Source organism: Balaenoptera acutorostrata, chromosome 1 (assembly GCF_949987535.1).
Source record: "Balaenoptera acutorostrata chromosome 1, mBalAcu1.1, whole genome shotgun sequence".
NCBI classification, from domain to species: domain Eukaryota; kingdom Metazoa; phylum Chordata; class Mammalia; order Artiodactyla; family Balaenopteridae; genus Balaenoptera; species Balaenoptera acutorostrata.
In genome coordinates this window covers 145,517,942-145,541,916 of record NC_080064.1, presented here as the reverse complement: position 1 = coordinate 145,541,916, position 23,975 = coordinate 145,517,942, and the positions used below count along the sequence as shown (strand labels likewise).

The window sequence follows — 23,975 nt, the reverse complement described above, 5'->3', positions numbered from 1 at the left end:
AAATTATTATAATTACTATGAGAAGGAGAAGGAAAATTGCATCAGCTGCTTTGCAGACACTATTTCATTGGTTATTCACACCAACCCTACAAAGTAGGTAGGAGTCCTGCGCCCTGTTACTTGTGGGCAAACCTCAGAGAAGGCCAGAACACAGGGCTAATCCTTGCCTCTTTTGTTATGACTGTAGTGAGTTGATAACTAAATTCAAATCAGTTTTATTTTTGTTATTATCACCTGTCAGCAGCTCTGAGAAACAATTATTTTACGAACAGAAAACCTGGAAATCAAAAACAAGGAGAGCGGGCTTCCCTGGTGGCGCAGTGGTTGAGAATCTGCCTGCCAATGCAGGGGACACGGGTTTGAGCCCTGGTCTGGGAAGATCCCACATGCCGTGGAGCAACTAGGCCCGTGAGCCACAACTACTGAGCCTGCGCGTCTGGAGCTTATGCTCCGCAACAAGAGAGGCCGCGATAGTGAGAGGCCCGCGCACCGTGATGAAGACTGGCCCCCACTTGCCACAACTAGAGAAAGCCCTCGCATAGAAACGAAGACTCAACACAGCCATAAATAAAAAAATAAATAAATAAATAAATTTGAAAACAAACAAACAAACAAAAAAAACAAGGAGAGCAAGAGCTCCCATATGGCCAGTGTCATTTTAAGGGGAACCTAAGAAAACGTACTGAAGCAGCCCCGTCTCAGCATCACAAGGGCCCCACCTGCACACAGGCTCTACTGGGCCAGATAGGGAGCTTGTTTCTATAATATGACTTCACGTCTCATTGAAATTTTTAAAGAACTGTGCTAGAAAGAGAACCTTAAAACCTGCAGCTGTCAGAAGGCAGGAAGTGGGAGTGAGCTGGGTTTGGGAGCTACACAGCAATTCTCTTAGCCCAAAGCATGCCCTTTCCCCTTAAAGGGACTACAAAATGGAAGTCTTTGTAAAGACACGGTATGCAGCCAGCATTAGGGACTGTTAGACACAATTCCACCCTTGTGCAAAGGACACACTGAAAGCTACAGACAGCCAGGTCCCCACGAGACCCCACGTGTGGGAAGAATGGAAACGCACGATGACGCTGACAAGGAAGGGTCGTATGAAGAACCACAGAGGCGTTTTGGTGTAGACTCAAAAATCTCAAGGAGCTTTTTGCCTACCGGTTTCCCCGACCTCACCCCTACTCTGTAGAGTTTCCATGCCCTCTTCAATTGTCTGCATTATTTTCTTGGAAACTGGAAGTTTATGTCAACTCACACATTTCTTTTTTTTTTTTTTTTAAGTGATGATCCATTTATTTATTTATTTATTTATTTATTTATTTATTATTTATTTATTTATGGCTGTGTTGGGTCTTCGTTTCTGTGCGAGGGCTTTCTCTAGTTATGGCAAGTGGGGGCCACTCTTCATCGCGGTGCGCGGGCCTCTCACTATCGCGGCCTCTCTTGTTGCGGAGCACAAGCTCCAGACACGCAGGCTCAGTACTTGTGGCTCACGGGCCTAGTTGCTCCGTGGCATGTGGGATCTTCCCAGACCAGGGCTCGAACCCGTGTCCTCTGCATTGGCAGGCAGACTCTCAACCACTGCGCCACCAGGGAAGCCCCAACTCATACATTTCTAAGGTTCTAGGGTCAAGATTTTTTGTTTGTTTGTTGAAATGTCTAGGCTTAGAATTAGCGATATTAAGGTGTAGCAAAGGAAAGGACATTGTCCTAATTCTGCTAGTTTAAAGAGGAACACTCAAAGAGTGACTTTAAATAAAGGAATTATTCCTCCAAAGTGCCTACAGTACTTGTTCTCCTCAAGTTTAAGCAGGCAAATAGTCTAGGGCTGGCTGTCCAGTTTCAGGGGTGAGTTTATCACAGAAGTCTCTAGTACTTCTTTGTAGATGTGTGTGCATTTTGCCTAATACCTACACCTCAAGCATGTAATAGTCAGCTGTGAACTGAGTATTTCCCCAATGGAGTAGACTAGAACAAGACGAAAGTTCCAGAGAGGAAGCAGTGAGCTCCAGTCTCCCCATCTGTAAAATGGGGACAGTAAGACCTAACTTGCAGTGCTGTTGTGAGACTTAGGAGTAATACACATAGGTGTTTAGCAAAGCTTGGCACATGGTACTTAATAAATTATAGCTCTTATGATAATATTGAAAAATGAGGTCAACAGATCCAACTGTTAATAAACTGACTATGTGAGAAATTGGGCCACCGCTGGATTACTCATCTACATTCAGGCCCTCAAACAAGCCGGCACCTCAGGGCCTGGATGCTTGTTCTTCCTCCAACTTCCTGGCTGGCTCCTCCTGCCCGCAGCCCTCACCCCATCCATCACGTCACATTTTCTAGATCTCTGCTCAAATGTCACCTCCTTGTCTCCCCTGAGCTCCTTATATACAATAGCACTTACTCTGTTTCATTTTTATTTATATTACTTATCATTACCTGACATCATTAATGTATTGCTTTGTTCCTTTATTGGCTGTCTTCCCCCTTGAATAGACGCATCCAGTGGGCAGAAAGTGTTTTCTGCACTGCTGCATCCCTAGGACTTAGACTAGTGCTGGCGACATATTAGATGCTCAATAAATATTTGTTGAATAAACGAAAGGAGGAAGAGTATCTAGAGAGTTCTGAGATTTGGGAGTTGGAAGGGGACCCAGAGGTCTTCCTCCCTTACCTTGCATCTAATGTAGAAACGACCTCCACTGACCAACTGACCATATTACAGGCAGGGAGCCTTCTCTTTACGACTGGAACACGTCAGATACTTTTCCAAGCTGCTCATGAAATTGTTCACAGCTGAGCCCAAACCCTGCCTCTCTGTAACTCCCACAGAATGGCATAGTCAGGGCCTTTGTAACCAGAGGCTAGGTCTTCCCAGACTGATAGCATCCTTCGGTCCATTACCTGTGAATAATGAGGTTTCCACCTAGGTCTCGCTCCCTTGCATGTGTGTCAGTTCTCTCATGTTCTTTTTAAAGTGGAGCCATCAAAAACATCACCAGGGGCTTCCCTGGTGGCACAGTGGTTGAGAATCTGCCTGCCAATGCAGGGGACACGGGTTCGAGCCCTGGTCTGGGAAGATCCCACATGCCGCGGAGCAACTAGGCCCGTGAGCCACAACTACTGAGCCTGCGCGTCTGGAGCCTGTGCTCAGCAACAAGAGAGGCCGCAATAGTGAGAGGCCCGCACACCGCGATGAAGAATGGCCCCCACTTGCCGCAACTAGAGAAAGCCCTCGCACAGAAACAAAGACCCAACGCAGCCATAAATAAATAAATAAAAATTTTAAAAAAACCCAAAAAACCAAAAAACATCACCAGTACAGAATAAGATATCCTGGTAATATGGCCCAAGATATGTAAGAGTTAAGTATTTGACAAAAAGGGTCACCAGAAGTGACAGATTCCAAGAGAAATGATGTGCTAAATCTTAATAATAATACAAAACAGAACATAAAACTGAGCTTCTGTCAAAGCTCTGGAGAAGGAAATAACTCTTAGCCTCAAAGGCATAAAAAAAGATCACATAGAAAATAAAAAGATGAACATATTTGATCATGTAAAAATGAAACTTTGCATACCAAAAGAAAAAGAATAAAACAAAATAAAAAGGCAAACCTCAATGGGAAAAATACCTGCAGCATACAATGTGTAAGTGACAAGTCACGTGAGAAGCTCATATCAATAAAAAAAGTTAATTTAAGAGGATTTCAACAAGAGGGAAGGGCACAGAGTGGAAATTCATTCAGAACAAATAAAGTCAGTAAACACACAAATAGAAAAATGGTCTGCTTCAGAAATACAAAAATACAAATGAAGACAATTAGATATTATTTAAAAATAGCGATACCCAATTCTTGGGAGTGTACAATGAAATGCAACTCCCATACACTGCTGGCAGCCTTGTAAAGTGGTATGGCTGCTTTGGAAAGTAATTTGGTAAATATGTATTATGAGTCATAAGACTCAATAAAAGTATCATACCCTTATTATAGCAATCATAGACATCAATATTAATGATAAACTCCCAAATATATGTTTTTTAAAATATATGCATTTATTCCCTGGGGCTGGAGGTGGGAAAGGGGATTGGCTGTAAGCTGGCAGGAGGGATCTTACTGATGTGATGAAAATGTTTTAAAACTGGAATGTGGTGATGGTCATGCAGTTTGCTAAGTTTACTAAAAATCACTGAATTGTACATATAAAATAAGTACATTTTATGGCATGTAAACTATAACTTTATAAAATTCTTACACAAGTGTACAAATATTTTCATTGCAGCATTTTTTATAGGCATGGAAAAAACCATCTAATATCCCAAAGAAAAAATGGTTAAAACATAAAAGACAAAACAACAGGATCGGTCATCCACTATGTCCCAAACTGGCAGATCCTTCTTGTACATCCTGCATTTCCACATATATTGCTTTCTTCTCTCATACTCCCTCCTCCCCAGACTTCTCTTAATGGCTACTTAGTTTACGATCTTGTTCCAACATCATAATTTCAAGTGAAAGCTCTAGGGAGAATTGGTCTCTTCCCCTCTCAGTGGTCCTTCCATCCCACCATGTCTTAAAAGTAATTTTAGCCAAAATGTTTGCTTCCCTTACTATAGGGGGCAGAACAGAACATGTCTCTTATTCCCCTTTGTCTTTTTTTTTTTGCTGATAAAGCAAAAGACTTTATTGGGAAGGGGCACCCGGGTGGAGAGGAGCAGGGTAAAGGAACCCATGAGAACTGCTCTCTCCTCTTTGTCTTTTTTTTTTTTTTTTTTAATTTTTTAAATTTATTTTTGCTGTGTTGAGTCTTCATTTCTGTGCGAGGGCTTTCTCTAGTTGCGGCAAGCGGGGGCCACTCCCCATCACGGTTCGCGGGCCTCTCACTATCGCGGCCTCTCTGGTTGCGGAGCACAGGCTCCAGACGCGCAGGCTCAGTAATTGTGGCTCACGGGCCTAGTTGCTCCGCGGCATGTGGGATCTTCCCAGACCAGGGCTCGAACCCGTGTCCCATGCATTAGCAGGCAGATTCTCAACCACTGCGCCACCAGGGAAGCCCTCTTTGTCTTTTTGACACTCAATGGAATCCTTGTGTGGCCCATAGAAGTTTGCTTTAATGAGGCTTATTTCTGCCTGGAAGTGTGCACTGTTATACTGATCATACAGCAGGCTAACTGACAAATGAAGAATTCCTCCTCCTCTCCTGAACCTCTCTGGATCACTGGGAAGCTCCATAGGTTTCTGACCTGTGCATTATTTGGATTCTCCTACCTCCTGTCTGCTTCCTTTACATGATTCATCTTCCTCCTCTCTCTTCCTAACTGTGGGCTTAGTGAGTCTGTTTCTTGACTTAGTTGTGCCTCTTTGGTAGCCTTCTACCCTGCAGTGTGGGGCGGTCTGGCTTTCTGGGCACCAAAGAACATCTTGATTAATGAAACACAATTGTCCCAACAGTATTTGGTACAGACACTTAATGGGCCGTCTTGCTTCTCTGCCCACCTAATATCTTTTTCCCCAAAACTTTTCCTCCATGTATCACCATCCAGTGGCAACCTCGGATCTAAGTTTCTATGGGAACCTGAACATTTAAACTCTGTCCAAACAGGAATACAGGGGCACGAGAGCTGCATTCCACAGCTTGAGCATCTGTGAACCACCAGCCAGAATCCAGAACAAAGATGACGAGGAGGAGGCGGGACGAGGGTGGAAAAGTGAAATGAAGGACACCACCCAGGGGCTGCTGTTTAATCCTCCTCCTGTAGGGCTGTGGGCCAGGAGTCAGGCGCCCTCCACTGCCTCCTCGGGGCTGCAAGTGTCAGAGCCTCTTCAGTCAGGGAGTGTTTCAGCAGCATTTTCGTTACGGCACAACAACAATTTATAACAAGTTTTGAGGCAATGCCGAAGAAAAGCAAAAATAATTAGCTGTGCTGTTCAAGTCTCCTCCCCTGGCTTATTTCATTAGAAAAATCAATCAAGGCATTAATGGCCAAGTCTGTTTCTAATGAGCTTTATTCTAATTAGACTCGTGCATTATCATTTCAGTTGGAAAAAGGAATCGTTTGTAATTAGCAGTAGGAATATGACAGCCTCTGACTGTTGTGTTGACCATGTATAGGAATGATCACCACGATAACAGCCACAGTGAAAAGAACCCTAGTATATTGGCCTTTTCATTTCCAAGAGAGAATGTATTGACCAAACAGCTTTAAAACTCCCATGAAGTGTTGATTACACCCAAATCCTCATTCTACTGATTCTATCCTTCTAAAAAGGATATTTTAGAAGCTTTAAGGGACCTATTTCTCAAGGTCCTGCTTTGCCTGATGTTGGCACTCAGATGACTTTGATGATGCTTCTTTCCCCACGAGGAGGTGAGCAGGAGTGAGGAAAGGGAAAAGCAGGGATACAGAATGCAGGATGCCCATGTCTCTGGGCCATATTGAACTGATGTCCTAGAGCAGGGTTGGTGACTTTCTCTGTGAAGGACCAAAGAGTAAATAATTTGGGCTTTGCCTTCTAAAGGGTCTCTGTTGCAACTCAGCTCCAGCTATACACATGAAGGCAGCCATAGAGAAAAGTAAAAGAACGAGTATGGCTGTGTTCCAACAAAACTTTATTTGTGGACCCTTAAGCTGGAATTTCACATGATTTTTCACATGTCAGAAAATATTATTCGGCCTTTTGTTTCCCCCAACCATTTAAACACGTAAAAACCATTCTTGTCTGGCAGGCTAGATTTGGCCCATGGGCTGTATTCTGCCCACTTTTGTCACAGAAAATACAATTACCATCTGTAGGTTCAGAGGTTAACTCTGTCACGGGTTCAGGCCCTCTTCCTAAGAGCTCACACAGCAGAGATAAATTCCACCTTGAGAGACATTTCTCTCAAGATGGGGCCAGGGTTCTTCTCCAAAACGTCGTTTTATAAAATTGTTCTTATCTTATAAACAAGAAAACCATCGATCAAAATCAAAATTAAATTTAAAAATTTTCTTACAACCCCGTCTTGCTCATAAATTAGAAAGTTTTCAAGTTTCATTTAAATCTCTGTCCATGTGTCATTTTTATATAGTTTCAATCCTATGATATACAACAAATTTTTTAATTTTATTTTTTTCACTTGCTATTATCTTATAAAAAATTTCCCTGTTATACCTGATTCCTTATAACGATAAAGAGGTACACCACAAAATTTTGCATAATTCTTTGCAGAAGATTTCCAGGTCATTTGATGGACTTAATTCAAAGAGATGTCTTAAATTAGTCTATTCTCAGGTATAAGAGTTCAGATTTAAATACCACCCCCTCACCCCTAAGCCAGGAGAACCCAATTGGTGGATTGGAGCCTCATGGGTCTCCTCGAGGATTCACTTCCTCTAGGACATGAAGCTTCATGGGTCTCCTCTAAGACTCACTTCCTTCAGGACAATGGCTTTAGCAGGCCTGGGATTTCACTCCATATGCCTCCTGACAAAGATGTGCCTTCCAGACAAACTCTTTAGAGCTCTTTGCTCTGAACTAATTGCTTACACCCTAGAATTCATTTTGAACATGGCTGGAGGTTTGGGGAGACTAAGCACACACCTCCTCTCCTTACAGTTTTTAACTGAGAACAGTCAGGTGAGAATCAGCGCTCTTGCTGGATTAGAGAACCCAGCAGGCTCTCCTTATCCCCTCTCTTCCCACCCCCCTGAGGCCTTATGGATGGTGACTGACTCACCCAGTGACAGGTGGAGAGAGTAGAGAATGCTGGGTTTGCCCCTCTTAATGCTCCATGGGCTACCCTACCAGACAGGGGAGAAAGTGACAAGTTGGTTCCTTTCCCTCCTGCCTACACAGAGGAGCAACATTGTTTGCTGGACCACAGTGCTCACCTTCCCTTTCCTTCCTCTTTGCTTTCAGAATAGGAAGCACATGCATTTGGCCAGGGAGAGGACTGCAGCTACTGATGAGACGTCCCTGCCCGCAGAAAGCACAGAAGAGTGAACTAGCCAGATATGAGGGAGAAAAGGCCCAGCGAGCAGTGAGGAGTGGGTGTCCTGGGCCCACGGTTGGGGAGAACATGTCCGTTTGGCTTCCTTCCTCTTCCAGGACATGGCTAAGGTGGGCAAACTGCACCTTAGAAAGAGGAAGAAAAGCAGCGTCCATGGGATTTCATGATGGATCCTGAGGTTTCCATTGGCCTGATGAATCTAAGACATTTCCTGGGAATTAACACTTTGGGAGGATGACAACTGGGGGAGGCCCAGAGGACACATCAGAAGCTGGGCAAACAGAACTAACTGAATTTGTGGGGACTGTTTAGCCTAATAAGTTATGAAGCTCTGATTATATTAAGGCTTGTCACACATTTGATCAACTGGCCAATAAGAACAGCAATGAACAGAGGTCAACTCCATCTGCGGCCACGACTATCAGAGCCCTTGGAAATGGGAGCGGTTTCAAATGAAATTAAAACAGGAGCACTGGGCTTCCCTGGTGGCGCAGTGGTTAAGAATCCGCCTGTCAATGCAGGGGACACGGGTTCGAGCCCTGGTCCGGGAAGATCCCACATGCTGCGGATCAACTAAGCCCGTGCGCCACAACTACTGAGCCTGTGCTCTAGAGCCCACGAGCCACAACTACTGAGCTCACATGCCACAACTACTGAAGCCCGTGCACCTAGAGCCTGTACTTCACAACAAGAGAAGCCACCGCAATGAGAAGCCCGTGCACTGCAAGGAAGAGTAGCCCCCGCTCGCCGCAACTAGAGAAAGCCCGCGCGCAGCAACGAAGACCCAATGCAGTCAAAAATAAATAAATAAATAAATAAATAAATTTATTAAATAAAAAAACAAAACAAAACAAAACCCCAGGAGTACTTCAGGTGACTTAGAGCATGCCTTGGTGCCCGTGTATTAGTTCCTCCTGAAGGTTTTCTTCCACCAAACTGTACATAGGCGGATGCAGTGGAAGGTGTGAGCAACGCCATTGACCACTGTGTAATCTGCTTGTTTTCCACCTGACATTTTGTCATACACATATTCCTCTTTTCATAGACTTCTCTGAATTTTGAGAAATTTAAAAGATACAGAAAAGTATAATGAATGTAACAAACACTGCATTTCAACCACAGGCATAAGAACTAGTAATATTTTGTAACATTGCTTCTAGCTGCCACTCTCTCCCTGAAGAAATGAAACTACCATCCCAGTCCCATTCCCCTTCCCCCATCCCCAGGTGCAACAATGGTCATGGGTTTGGTATCATTTTTGATACTTTAATATTTATATCATATTCATAATATACCAAATAAACTATACATCTTGTATATGAATGTTTACATACATAACAAATATAAATACATGCCATTTATAAATATATCATATAAAAACGTACTATAGGGCTTCCCTGCTGGCGCAGTGGTTGAGAATCTGCCTGCCAATGCAGGGGACACGGGTTCGAGCCCTGGGCTGGGAAGATCCCACATGCCGTGGAGCGACTGGGCCCGTGAGCCACAATTACTGAGCCTGCGCGTCTGGAGCCTGTGCTCCGCAACAAGAGAGGCTGCGACAGTGAGAGGCCCGCGCACCGCGATGAAGAGTGGCCCGCGCTCGCTGCAACTAGAGAAAGCCCTCGCACAGAAACGAAGACCCAACACACCCAAAAATAAATAAATAAATAAATTTATTAAAAAAAAACAAAAAAAAAACCAACAAAAAAATGTACTATAGTAATGTGTGCGTGCACATGTATATGTGTGTGTATAACTGGTGTTTAATAAATATTTGTTGAATGTCCATCTAAAAACAATGTATGGTTTTTTAAATTTGTATGGTGTCATACAATTTTTATCATTCTGCTTATTCCTCTATTCATTTAATAATATGATTTGAGATCTATAATTGTGGAGATATATATATATATATATATATATATATATATATATATATATATATACGCCTGGGTCATTTCTTTTAACTGCCGCATGATATTGTACTGTGGGACTATAAAGGATTTTATTTATTCATTCCTCTAGTGCTAGGCACTTAAACTGCTTCCAGGTTTAAAAACTTTTTTTTTGCTACTGAGCATAGTATGTATGCTTCAGTGAACTTTATTGTACACATGTAAGAGAATTTCAAGGATATAGACTCATAACTTTAATTGATGGTTTTTATTGGTTTGCATTAATAGTATTTCCTTATATATGCTGGCTACAGATCCTTTTCATGTTTTAAGTATTGCAAATATATTCCAAACTAGTTTACTAGAAGCTCTGCATTTGGGAATTATGAGACTTATTAATAAGATAGATACTGACCCATGATACTCACCTGACTCTCTGTGTCTATTTTAAATTTGTTTAGAACCCAGAAGGAAGGCAGAATATGATTAAACATCTCCAAACCTCCAACAACCATTTTCGAGAATATGAGTTTAAAGTATTTGGTACTCCTCTTTTGAGTATATTTAGAAAAATGGGATTAAAATGAGGGCAATCTAGAAGTGTCTGCCCCAAGAATGCTTCCTCTAGCTCTCCACAGAATTTCAAAGAGAGGAATAAGTATCCCACAAATAACAAGATATCTCAGATAAACATTTCAAGAAATGTACAAAACATAGTATGTTTTATAATTCTTTCCCAATTGGTATAAAGGGGCATGCCTCATTCTTTGCTACAGAGGGTTCTGTTTAGTGGGAGTTTGGAAAGTTGGGGGTAAATCAGATAAGGTACTCTCTGAAGTCCCTCCCAACTCAAAACTTTATGCTGCTAGATTAGAAGCTCCCTAAAGGCAAGGACCCAATTTCCTAATTCCTCATGGTGCAGCTCCATGACCCTGGCTCATTTCTGCATCCAGAGAACACATTCCAGATAAGCTTGTTAAATGAATCAAAGAAGTTAGTCTTATCGCTTTAATGATCTTGTTAGGGATCCCCTTTCCTAACTTTCTGTTGTTGTTATAAGCATTTTAAGACTAGTATTAATGAATATTTGCAAAAGCAGGTTTTAAGCAACCCACAAGAATTAAAAAAGAATGAACTCTCCAAACAGCAAAAATACAGATAGGGATTCAGAGGTACCGAGGCCACTGACTCATGGACTCATTCTGCAATCAGCTCAAAAGCTGGCACAGGTTATTTAATGGCTCTATAAATGTTCACACGAATCTAATTCCTTAACATGTTTATACCACACAGGAGGGAGGTGGGCCAGTACACTGGAAAATATCCTGTTCTAATCTATACCACAGGAAGGCACTTGCTCAAGCAAGGTTCAAGCTGATAAGTTCTGCATGTTCAGTTTCAGTCACCACCTCCCCCAAATCCATCCTCTACAAATGGCCTTTATGATGTGGATACAGGCAACTTCAACCAAAATAAAAGCTACCAATCACAGAGCACATACAACACATCAAACGCTCCGCTATAGACTCTACATGAATTTTCTTTAATTTCCCGGACAAGTTAGTATTACTATCCAAATTTTTTGGTGAGGAAACTGAGGATCAGAAAGGTTAAACAATTAGCCTGGGGTCACACAGCTACTACTGGAGTGGGTCTTCGGATTTGCCTGGGGTTTGAAGCACAGGCTCTTTCACTTGCTCCCTGCTGCCTCTTTTCTTGACCTTTGTCAGTTCTGTTTCTTGGCACTGTACCTACTACATACCTGCCATGGGGCTCCTAACTGTTAAGAGCCCCTCCCATCACGCTGAGCCCTCTGCTACAGGAGTCTGCCCCATCACACCTCCTTCCTTCATGTGCTTCTACTTCTGCTAAGCCCAGTGGTCTTATTTGCCCCGTTCACTCATTCAACAAATTTATTAAGACTCTGTTCTGTCTCAGGCCCTGTGCTAGGTTCTAGGCAGAGACCCAATTTTTATCCTTAGGGAACCGTCTATGTAATGCTTCGAGTTCTTTTAGAGATGCTTCAATAATAAATCAGCAGTGACAGAGGTTGGCACCCTCTCTGTCCCCAAGGGCCCTCTGTAGGGCTAAAACAATGCCCTTGGATGCTAGGCGCAAAGAGTGGAAAGGCCATGGGGAGGAGGGGAAACAGACAGCCCAGGAAGAGGACGGGAAGGAGAAACCAAATGGGAGCAAGACCAAAAAACGACACAAGCCAGCATCACTGTCTCTCTGCTCTGAGTGGCACCTTGGGCCGCCTTCCTTTGCCCAAGTACCACACCCATGGCAAAATGACACCATTCACCGACTGTGCCCCAGGTTGCTGTTGAGTTCAGAGCACTGTCGGCCTCACTGCATTCATAAAAATGGCATGGTTTTTATTTGTATTCATGTACTCCACTGTTCTGGAACCTGGACTCTTCTCCTTTGCTACTCCCTAAGGCGCCAGGCTGATAGAACCTCAAGAATTCTCTGAAAATCAAGCCCTCCAGAAAAAAGAAAGTGAGCAGAGCCTGGGTGTGTTGCATCCTTCCAGGCTTGCTGCCTGCTTTATTTTCCTTGGCTGCGTGACCCATGACTAGTAGCTACATGGAATGCTGGGGAACGCTAGGATCCTCAAAGCCCACGGTGTGCACTCTCTTCGCCAGTGGCTCCTGCGCCAATGTTATCATAGTAACTATTGAGAAGTCACTTGCATAAAGCTATGCAGTGGGGAGAGAAACAAAACAGGGCTGAGTCACAGCCTTACCCTGTAATTACAGCTTTACTTTGGCCAGCGAATGAGGAAAGGTACATACAGGAGAGAGACGAGGCAAGGCAGGGGGATGAAGGGAAAGGAGACACAAGGCAGGGTTTGGTTATTGGCAAAATTAAGGCCCAGCTGTGTTTCCCATGGAGCAAGGAGCTGTTTAATGGAATATCGGCAGCCCAGCCCAGTTCCAAAACACACGTGCCAGCAAGAGCATCTCTCTGCCAGTGCTGAAGGCCCTGGTTGTTATGGAAATTGACAAGCTGGTAGGAGGGACATGCTATGACTTCCTCTGTACACACGGGGCAGGCCGGGTGACATTCTTCAGGATCTGATACAACAGTCCCATGTTTCTCATCACTGGCGGCACTGAGGAGGCCTTTAAACGCACCACCAGAAAGTAAAACCTATCATCACCTGCAGGTGCCAAATATTATATTCGATTCTATAGCAGCTCTGCAGTTAAACAGTCTACTTCAGGAAGAGTTTATATATAGAACCAAAAATCATGGCTCATAATTACACACAAGTCACTCTCTTTACCAGATGAAAAGCAAACACCTTCGGATCTCTGACACACTGATTCATAACGTAGTTCAGACTGATCTGACATAATATTAAGAAAAGGAGCCCTTGAAATAAATTTATAAGTGCAGACTTACCATGTCTCTCACCCACTAGGTTAGTTCTGGGGCCAAGGAAATCAGGCCACTTCAGGAACCCAAACATTTTCGAAGTGTAAATGATTTTTCAACAGATGTAAAGGTCTACAGATAAACATCTTTTAAAATCAGCTGGTTTTAAATCCATACGCTGCTCTTTCTAAGACATCTCCTCAAAAGGTCACATTGAATAATTCCAGTCAACAGAGGCGGCGTCTCAAAATCGTACAGGAATATGCAAGGCATGGTGGCAGTCTGCTGCCACCCTCGGGGGGTGAAGTACTATGAGCTATTCTCAAAGAGGAGAAGGGAGCTATGAGAGGAAGGAGAGTGGGTTTTCTCGGAGTTATCTGTGCTCAGTTTCCTAATTTTCTTTACAGTCAGAGATATATATGGATAAGATCAGACCCTGACGAGACTCGTGGGTGCTCATGGGTGTAGTCGGGCCCTGGATCTGAGCAAAGCCCATCAGTGAAATGCACAGGTTCTTTGCCTGGGGCCCAAGGACAGGCTCCAGACGGTTATAAAACTCTAAAATTTTACTTAAGAATTTTGTGTATATGGTATCATGTGCATTTTTATAGGGAGAGTCTTTATAACTTTTACAACATTCCAAAAAAATGCCCATGACCCAACAGAGCTTAAGATGCTTTTCACGAGGAAAACTAACCAGATGCAATTGGCATTGTACTGAGACGTTCTTTATTTAACATTCAGGGTTCTCTCTGAGAGAGCAAAAGACTTCTCAGTTGTCAGCTGTTCTTACATCTTCCTAAAGCAAAATATAAACCCCTGCGTTTGCCTGGGAAAGACAGTATTAATTCAGATACTTAAAAAATGTATTTACTTTTTCTGCTTCTTACAAGTAAACTCAAATATACAGTAGAAAGCATATCTTAAAATCTGATGTGATCTGTCTTTGGTACAATATTCAGAAACTCCTCCACAGGGCCAAGTTTTAATAATCTAGATCTCTTCTTTCTCCTCTAAGTATAGTGAAAGATGAGAGTTTAAAATCATTATCTTGTTCTGCAGTAAACTGTCATTTTCTTTAAGCTGTAAAATTAGGCAAATGTCGCCACTTCACATAAAGTTCAGGAGCCTGTGAACTGTCAGGGACAACTATAGAACGTAATGGAATAATGGTTAGGTATCAGAGTGAAAAATAAAGGTGAAGTAAGTGAAGAGGTGAAGATAAATGAGGTGCTCCCATTGTTTCACAGCATTTTTTTACTCTCCAAAAGGAAAAGCAAAAGTAGATCAGAGCTTACAATGCTCTTTTGAACTCTCACTGCTCTCCTGACAAAAATCTCTCCCGGGGTCATCTCCAGATGCAGCTCAGTGTCCTGGCCTTCTTCACGCCAGCATAGTGAAATGGTGCCAAGTGTCCAAGGATGTCCCAACTGCCTGGTTCATGGACCTCAAGTTTCAGCACTTGACCCCTGAAACACCTACGTTCAATACAGGAGGACCTGACTCACGGTGATAATGGCGTAAGGGGTGATGGAGGAAGGACTCCTCCATTGGTAAAATAATTACCTTTTCAAAGAAATGTGCATTTAAAACTGAGCTCCTCAAGTCAAGGGACTCTTTCCTACTTATTTTGTATCCCTTATTTCCTATCTCTTTTTCTATCCTGAGTCATAGCATAATGTCTGGTATGCTAAATAATTAAATGATGCTAAATAATTTAGCATCAAAAGTGCTAAATAATTTTTTAATGCATTTTTGCTACTTGCTTTTCTTTGACACCAATAACTTCTTAGAAAACTGCTTGCCCAGTTGTGGTGCAAAAGTAAACTGCAGCTCGGCACCATGATCATTTTTGATTTACAGTAGTCCACACTAAGTTTCCCTGTAAGTATTAAACCATCTAGCAGTCCTTGTTTCCTTATACTAATGGTACTTTTGCATATATCTTGAGAGAGACAGAACAGAGATTTCTCTTAGTATGGAGAGGAGAGTTGAAAGGTAAATCAAACTATGCCCTGTAGACATTCAATAAATACAAAGGATGAATCAAGGAACGGCAGGTTTAAATCTCTACAGATTCACTCAACTTTGCTTCTTACCAATTTAAGGAAGAAAAAAGGAATTCCTGGACATTTCTGAGAAAGATTATATCTCAAAACTCAAGGCCTCTCAGAATGACTCCAATTTTCAGCATGAAGCTCTGAGTTTAGTTTTTTAAAATCAATCCTATATAACCTAAAGAATAGATATGAATTGTATTTATGGTTGTCCAAATATTAGTTGGACCAAAGAAATATTTAGCAGTGGTAAAAAGTCAGGAAAATGATTCATAAGAATCCAACTTCCAATTTTGGTTATGTAAACTATGGTGAAGATTATATTAAGCTGAACACATATATTAAAAAGGAACATTTTAATTTGGGGAGGCTTAATGTTTAGATGATACATAGGATAGCATATTCACAAAATTCAGAAGGATGAACTTTAGATAAGAGAGCAGAAATAGGAAAGTTTGATTCAGAGAAGATACAAAATTCCCTTAGAAATGTGTAACTGGGCACGTATCACAGATTATATAACAGCTCGTTTTTGAATATAAACGTATTCAATATATAGTGGGAACACTGTTTATGCTGAATCTATAAATGTTCCTTCGTCCAAGGAAAGTTCCATCCAATAAATGATCAAGTTATAAACTTTGCTTTTGTTGTGCTAAACACATCATAGTCTACATCCTGGATGCAAAGTAAGAAGGAAAGTAGAATTTCAGATGGGAACAATGAATTTCAGTTTTGAGTAACAAGAGGTAGAATTTCAATTATGGAATCACACCAGAAAGAGATTAGATCATTTAAAACACCTTGTCAGGGTCTGTGAATGTTGTTTAAAAAGATAACTTACAATTCAGGTCTCAATTTTTACAGACTACCTCTGACTACGAAGCAAATATTTTTATTGCCAAAAAGCTAGTGGAGGAAAAATAATCCAGAGAAGGATCTTCACCATTACAGTAGGAACAAAATATTGCTTTTTATGCTTCTCTTTACTGAAAACAAAATGTTACTGGCAAGTTGAACAGCTTTTGAACCAATATGTGAAACCTGGTAATTATTCCTAGATGATGTTTTCAATCTAAAAAGTCAGGCATAAGCTAAAATTTCACTAAAAGTAAAAAAGAAAAAATACTCAAATAAGAATGTAAGCATAGCCAAGGAACACTATAGATTAAACTATTATTTTAGTTCATTACCCATTTCTATTTTTCACATTGGTAATATATGCTGGTCTTTTAATGGTGCATTAGAAGATTATATAATGATTCTTTCAGGAGAGGTCCACCTCAGAGAAGAGTCTGCAACTGAAATATGGATGAATTTAAGACCTCTTTCACTATCTTCCACTGACTGATAGGTATATAACCTAGGAATTCAGGAAGAAATGCTCAAGGGCCGCAAAAAGTAAAAAAGAAGTAAAAATTAAAATGGAAAACATTTCAAAGGCAAAATTGGCCCGTGATGCCTTAACCATAGTCGTGATATGTTCTGAATTTAGAATTTAACTCTTCTTCAGAATAAGGTTTTCAAATTATAATTCTCAGATGTATAACTTTAGTATTTAAAATTCACTTCCTGCAGTGATAAATTTAAATTCTCTAAGCATGTAAGCCTTTAATGATTACCATATTGAACCCTTCATTCAGTTAATTCGCATATGGCACTCTGAGATCATAAGTATGGATTAAATTTCCACATGAATCAACTTTGTGTCTTACTGTCACTGTAAAATCCACACACTTTTAGAGAAGCAACCCGGAGACTCTGCTTTGGAGTCGGACAGACGTGAGCTGGAATTCTAACACTACTGCTATTAGCCTTGCAAACCTGGGTAAGTTACTCAAGCATGAGCCTCAATTTCCTTATCTGTAAAATGCAAATATTACCTGTCTCACGGCCACTTCCCTGAGGTAAGGTATTGATTGCAACATGTTTGCGACATTTGTAAACAACTCAGAGCAGCGTTGGGTATGTAGTAGACAGGTGCTAAGGACCTCCTTGCTTGCAGTCTGAGGTCCGAGCAGGGCATCAAGTGCAGACAATACACAGTGATAGATAGCAATGCTCTGTTTCTAGGCAAAGGCTCTTACCAGTCTCTACCTGACCTGCCATACTTTAATGAATGATCAACGGTAGCCCAGGATCCTGGGAAGCTCTGTTATACATTAAATATTCTCCTAGCCACATTGTGGTGTGGGGATGTTTTGTTTTAACTCTAACCATCCCTTTGCAAGAAAAGCTTTGTAACAGAATAAACCAGAATATCGTTACTCTAACTCATGAGGCAACATTTCCCTTGAAACACGTTATTTTACTTCTTACCTTTTCAATTTTTTCATCCAGCATTCTGAAGAATTCTTGTTGGCTTTCAGAGATGTGCATGCTGAAAAACAAAGAGTAGTTAAGTGCATATTTCAGTGTTTTCTTAAACCTAGCTCCCTCAGATGAAAAATGCTGAGTCCCTAAACTTTGGGGCAGTCATTTATTTCTTGCAGACTTTTCCACTGAAGTACTCTGAAGTCACACTAAGGATAAATGTCATTACAGTAATCCTGCAAACGTGTTTCATAATAGTCTACCAGTTCCTATGATTTAAGGAACGCAATTTCCTTTCAACGTACACGTTATTTATAGTGGTGTTACTGGCAGGTGTGTGCCCAGTTTTTGCCTTGTGATTAAAACAAAAAGCACAGGCAAGCAGTACATGGCATATTTCAACCCTGTGTGTAACCGTAACAAGAAAATATATCCTAGTTATTACATTAAAATGTGTATTTCACACAGGCTGTCAACATCAGCATGGTATTCAGCTGACTGTATAGGTGTGGGCTGGCAGCAAACGAGCCGAGAACTTGACCTGAATATCTCCTGTACTGGTGACAGCAAATGCACCTCTTTGGAACTGAAATCCACTGGAACGTGAGAGTAAGTGAGGAGGCATGTCTGAGTAGCCCTCGCCCTGTGTGTTTACCTGTTCTTTGCTATTTAACGGCATACTTAATGAGACGGACGTGGTTAGTGAGGACAAAACTAAGAAGGTAAGGAGAGCAGAGAGGATTCACGGACAGGAGGGAAAGGACCTTGAATGGAAGGGTGACTTTTGTATTCTCAAACCCCGATGCACTAACTGAGCTCTTTCAGATAAACTCCGTTATCCCTAGAGGTGCAGCAGACCCTGCCAGGTGGAGCAAACACCCACCATGGAGATCCTCGTTACCTGTGTGTTGTCTTAGAGATGGTGTAACCAGACAGTAAGCGTGGGGCTTACTCTGCTATTCTTCATGCGTTCCTTTCAGAGAGAAGCCCTAAATCTCTTCCATAGGGACAGAGATAGAACTTTCACTCTGATGAAGTCAATTACCCCCTACCGACTGACTCCCGCCTAGGTAAATAGGGATGTCCTCCTCTCACGTGGAAACTATCAACACAGTGGCATTAATAATAGTTCTTACCTTCCAGGGTACACACCGCACTATGAGAAACAGTCCCTAGGTAACAACTTGATTCTTAAACCCCTTCTGATGGACAAGTTGATGATTGTGAGTGAGGGGAGGAGACGGAGAAGCATGCTGGGCTGGCTTTACTGTCTTTCTTCAAGATTTAGGAAGGGATAATTGGATTGCTTCTCATTTAGTTTATAAAGTATGAATACTTGATGCTAAGATTAATTAGATCTAAAAATCTTTTATAAAAGCCTGTAGGTTGGGATTTAACTACTACAGCTTAACAATTTCGGCTATTCCTATTTCTCTCTAATTACTAAAAGTCCACCTTGGAAAACACAACGCTTCCCTGGAACATTTCTTTTTTATTGAGGTATAGTTGATTTGCAATATTATATTAGTTTCGGGTGTACAACATAGTGACTCAATATTTTTATAGATTATCCTCCATTTATACCCTGGAGCATTCTTGTGGCTCCCAGCTGGTCCCGGCAAAGCTCTTGTGAGTTAACCCTGCCGTCAGAGCCTCTTCTCTCTGTGACTTGTCAGTTTCCTGAGACTAGGGTGATGATACTATTGAATCTTAATGACAAGTAATCAAACGAAGGAAAGATGGACAAAATGAGCTCTAGAACTGAAAGATACACGGCTCCCATTTTAAGTGACTTAAAAAAAGAAGCTTCCAAACAATGAACAGCTAAGCTGTGAAAGTATAAGAAGGCAAGGTCTTAATTCCCAAACACTTCACCTGCAAAAATGAAATTCCATTACTCCTGACAAATCTTAGCCGAAACACAGTTATTTCTTCATGATCATCATTACTATTTTTCAATTGCACCTCAGGGAAGTGGCATAATCCTAATCCTCACAGCAGGACACACCCTGGCTAGTAGTTCATGGCTCACTTTTATTTAGTTATTTTTTAAAATAATAGTATAATAAGCACCCATGAAACCAAAACAAAAAACCAAAGCTGCGATTTTTATTTATTTATTTTTAACACCTTTATTGGAGTATAATTGCTTTACAATGGTGTGTTAGTTTCTGCTTTATAACAAAGTGAATCAGCTCTACATATACATATATTCCCATATCTCCTCCCTCTTGCATCTCCCTTCCACCCTCCCTATCCCACCCCTCTAGGTGGTCACAAAGCACCGAGCTGATCTCCCTGTGCTATGCAGCTGCTTCCCACTAGCTACCTATTTTACATTTGGTAGTGTATATATGTCCATGCCACTCTCACTTTGTCCCAGCTTACCCTTCCCCCTCCCTGTGTCCTCAAGTCCATTCTCTAGTAGGTCTGCGTCTTTATTCCCGTCTTGCCCCTAGGTTTTCCATGACCTTTTTTTTTCAGATTCCATATATATGTGTTAGCATACGGTATTTGTTTTTCTCTTTCTGACTTACTTCACTCTGTATGACAGACTCTAGGTCCATCCACCTCACTACAAATAACTCAATTCTGTTTCTTCTTATGGCTGAGTAATATTCCATTGTATATATGTGCCACATCTTCTGTATCCATTCATCTGTCGATGGACACTTAGGTTGCTTCCATGTCCTGGCTATTGTAAATAGATCTGCAGTGAACATTGTGGCACATGACTCTTTTTGAATTATGGTTTTTTCAGGGTATATGTCCAGTAGTGGGATCTCTGGGTCATATGGTAGTTCTATTTTTAGTTTTTTAAGGAACCTCCATACTGTTCTCCATAGTGGCTGTATCAATTTACATTCCCACCAACAGTGCAGGAGGGTTCCCGTTTCTCCACACCCTCTCCAGCATTTATTGTTTGTAGATTTTTTGATGATGGCCATTCTGACTGGTGTGAGGTGATACCTCATTGTAGTTTTGATTTGCATTTCTCTAATGATTAGTGATGTTGAACATCCTTTCATGTGTTTGTTGGCAATCTGTATATCTTCTTTGGAGAAACGTCTGTTTAGGTCTTCTGCCCATTTTTGGATCAGGTTGTTTGTTTTTTTTTTTTTTGATACTGAGCTGCATGAGCTGCTCTTAAATTTTGGAGATTAATCCTTTGTCACTTGCTTCATTTGCAAATATTTTCTCCCATTCTGAGGGTTGTCTTTTCGTCTTGTTTATGTTTTCCTTTGCTGTGCAAAAGCTTTTAAGTTTCATTAGGTCCCATTTGTTTATTTTTGTTTTTATTTCCATTTCTCTAGGAGGTGGGTCAAAAAGGATCTTGCTGTGATTTATATCATAGAGTGTTCTGCCTATGTTTTCCTCTAAGAGTTTTTATAGTGTCTGGCCTTACATTTAAGTCTTTAATCCATTTTGAGTTTATTTTTGTGTATGGTGCTAGGAGGTGTTCTAATTTCATTCTTTTACATGTAGCTGTCCAGTTTTCCCAGCACCACTTATTGAAGAGGCTGTCTTTTCTCCATTGTATATTCTTGCCTCCTTTATCAAAAATAAGGTGACCATATGTGCGTTGGTTTACCTCTGCGCTTTCTATCCTGTTCCATTGATCTATATTTCTGTTTTTGTGCCAGTACCATACTGTCTTGATGACTGTAGCTTTGTAGTATAGCCTGAAGTCCGGGAGCCTGATTCCTCCAGCTCCGTTTTTCTTTCTCAAGATTACTTTGGTTATTTGGGGTCTTTTGTGTTTCCATACAAATTGTGAAATTTTTTGTTCTAGTTCTGTGAAAAATGCCATTGGTAGTTTGATAGGGATTGCACTGAATCTGTTGATTGCTTTGGGTAGTATATGTAACCACCAAGCACCTTAACAAGATAAATTCCCACCCCCAAAAAACCTCAAACAAGATAAATCCCCACCCCAAAATCCTTTTTCAGATGTCTATATGGCCCACTCCCTCCCTTTACACAAGTCTCTAAAATGTCACTTACTCAGAGATGTCTTCCCTGAGCCACCCTATCATATTTAGCAAACTGCCCCCTGCCTCCTAATTTGTTTTATATATAACATCCAGGGGAGGAATTTATTTAGTAGGAGGAATGGGGAAAGTGTGTCTACTCCATCTAGTCCGGAAATGGAAGTGGAAGTCCGTCACCACGTAAAAAAATTATTTATTGAGGTGAAGTTAACATAACATACAATTAACCATTTCAAAGTGAACAATTCGGCGACATTTAGTTCATTCAAAATGTACAACCATCACTTCTATCTAGTTCCAAAGAATTTCCATTAGTCTAAAGTAAAACCCTTTACCTACTAAGCAGTTTCTGAATCAACAATGTTGATTCTTCCAATCCAAGAACATGGTATATCTCTCCATCTGTTTATATCATCTTTAATTTCTTTCATCAGTGTCTTATAGTTTTCTGCATACAGGTCTTTTGTCTCCTTAGGTTTATTCCTAGGTATTTTATTCTTTTTGTTGCAATGGTAAATGGGAGTGTTTTCTTAATTTCTCTTTCAGATTTTTCATCATTAGTGTATAGGAATGCAAGAGATTTCTGTGCATTAATTTTGTATCCTACTACTTTACCAAATTCATTGATTAGCTCTAGTAGTTTTCTGGTAGCCTCTTTAGGATTGTCTATGTATAGTATCATGGCATCCGTAAACAGTGACAGCTTTACTTCTTCTTTTCCGATTTGGATTCCTTTTATTTCTTTTTCTTCTCTGATTGCTGTGGCTAAAACTTCCAAAACTATGTTGAATAATAGTGGTGAGAGTGGGCAACCTTGTCTTGTTCCTGATCTTAGAGGAAATGGTTTCAGTTTTTCACCATTGAGAACGATGTTGACCATGTTGTGGGTTTGTCATATATGGCCTTTATTATGTTGAGGTTAAGTTCCCTCTACAAAGCTGCGATCTTAACAACAACCTAGAGGTTACTTACGTCCTACCCATGTGTGTTTCTCCCAACTCAAGGGAACCATCATGCCCCCGCTTTCCTTTTACATAGCTTTACTCTCTCTATATGCTTAAAAAGTAGATGATTTATTTTAGTTGTTTTTAACTTTATAGAGTGAATTATGCTCTGTGTAATGTTTCAGGACTTACTCTTTGTTCTAGTGCTATATTGCTAGGGTCCATCCAGCATTGTGCATTGCTGCAGTGCATTCGTTTTAACTGCTAATATTCCACTGTGTGAATACAGTATAGTTCATCTATCCAATTTCCTGTCAAAGGGCATTTGGGTGGTTTCTAATTGTTAAGGTGTTCTTACCAAGTGTCAGACACTGTGATAAGAACCGGGCATACATTATTTCATTTAAGCCCCAGCCCTATAAGACAGGATTTTTCACCTCCATTTTTCTTGGAGAAAACTGAAGCTCACAGACATAACGTCACTGGCCTGAGATTACAAAGTCAGTAAGAATGTGCTCTACGTGGTGCATCAAATGAAGGTGTGAGCATTATCTGCCTTCATTATTAATAAATCTGCCATTATCAGGTATGGGATTGTCCGTCCACTCATGGGGAAAAAAGCCTCATCTTATTTTATACAGCTGCATGATAAATAATAATTTCCTGGATACTACATTATGTCAACGAGTAGAAAAAGTAAAACCCTTCTCTTAGCCCTCTAGAAAAATTTCTTACTTGAATTCCGGAAACCCAATGATCTGACTCACAGTTTAAAATACACACACACACACACACACACACACACACACACACACACACACACACGAGCATTATGCTGTGTGAAAAACAGGTGATTTTCTTCATAATTTTAATGTAAACACATGAGTCAATTTAATCAACTTCTCTGAAAGCTTCAGCACATGCCAGTCTGCAAAGCATGCTATTTCAATGTGTCAAAGTTAAATAAGTATTTGCTTTAAAGGAAAAAAGAAATTCTCAATAGAGTCTTTTTCTAGAAGCATTTAAAAGGAGCATATATCTAATGGCTTGGATGAAAAGATGATTTGGTAGTGTTATCAGGTATCTGTTGTCCCCAGAGGCAGATAAAATTAGTGTAGATAAAAGTGATTACAAGTGAAGTGGATTAGGTAGGTTGTGATTATAGCATGACATTTACCTGAGGGTGAAAAAAATCGGTTGTCCCATTATACTGACACTGTAAATGATAAATGGATTTTAAAATGTCCAGTTTTCTTTGGAAGTAAAAACTTCAATCCCTGAGCTCATTCACCACCCCCTGAAGAGCCCTAAACACCATATCACAGTGGCCAAGGCTGCAGCAATTCCAGACACTCAGCCAGGTTAAAGTGATTATGTTATTTTTGTCTCAACCTCCTGG

The 23,975-nt window shown here is 40.9% G+C and overlaps 1 protein-coding gene across 1 annotated transcript in view; it reads right to left on the bottom strand.

Moving 5' to 3' along the window:
- The window catches only part of LOC103000162 (uncharacterized protein C1orf21), a 149,859-nt gene that overhangs the window by 4,539 nt on the left and 121,345 nt on the right, over positions 1-23,975 (bottom strand). Inside the window, exon 4 of the mRNA XM_057549766.1 lies at positions 17,647-17,707. Within this exon, the coding sequence (XP_057405749.1) occupies positions 17,647-17,707 (61 nt within the window). The remainder of the gene's footprint in view (positions 1-17,646; positions 17,708-23,975) is intronic.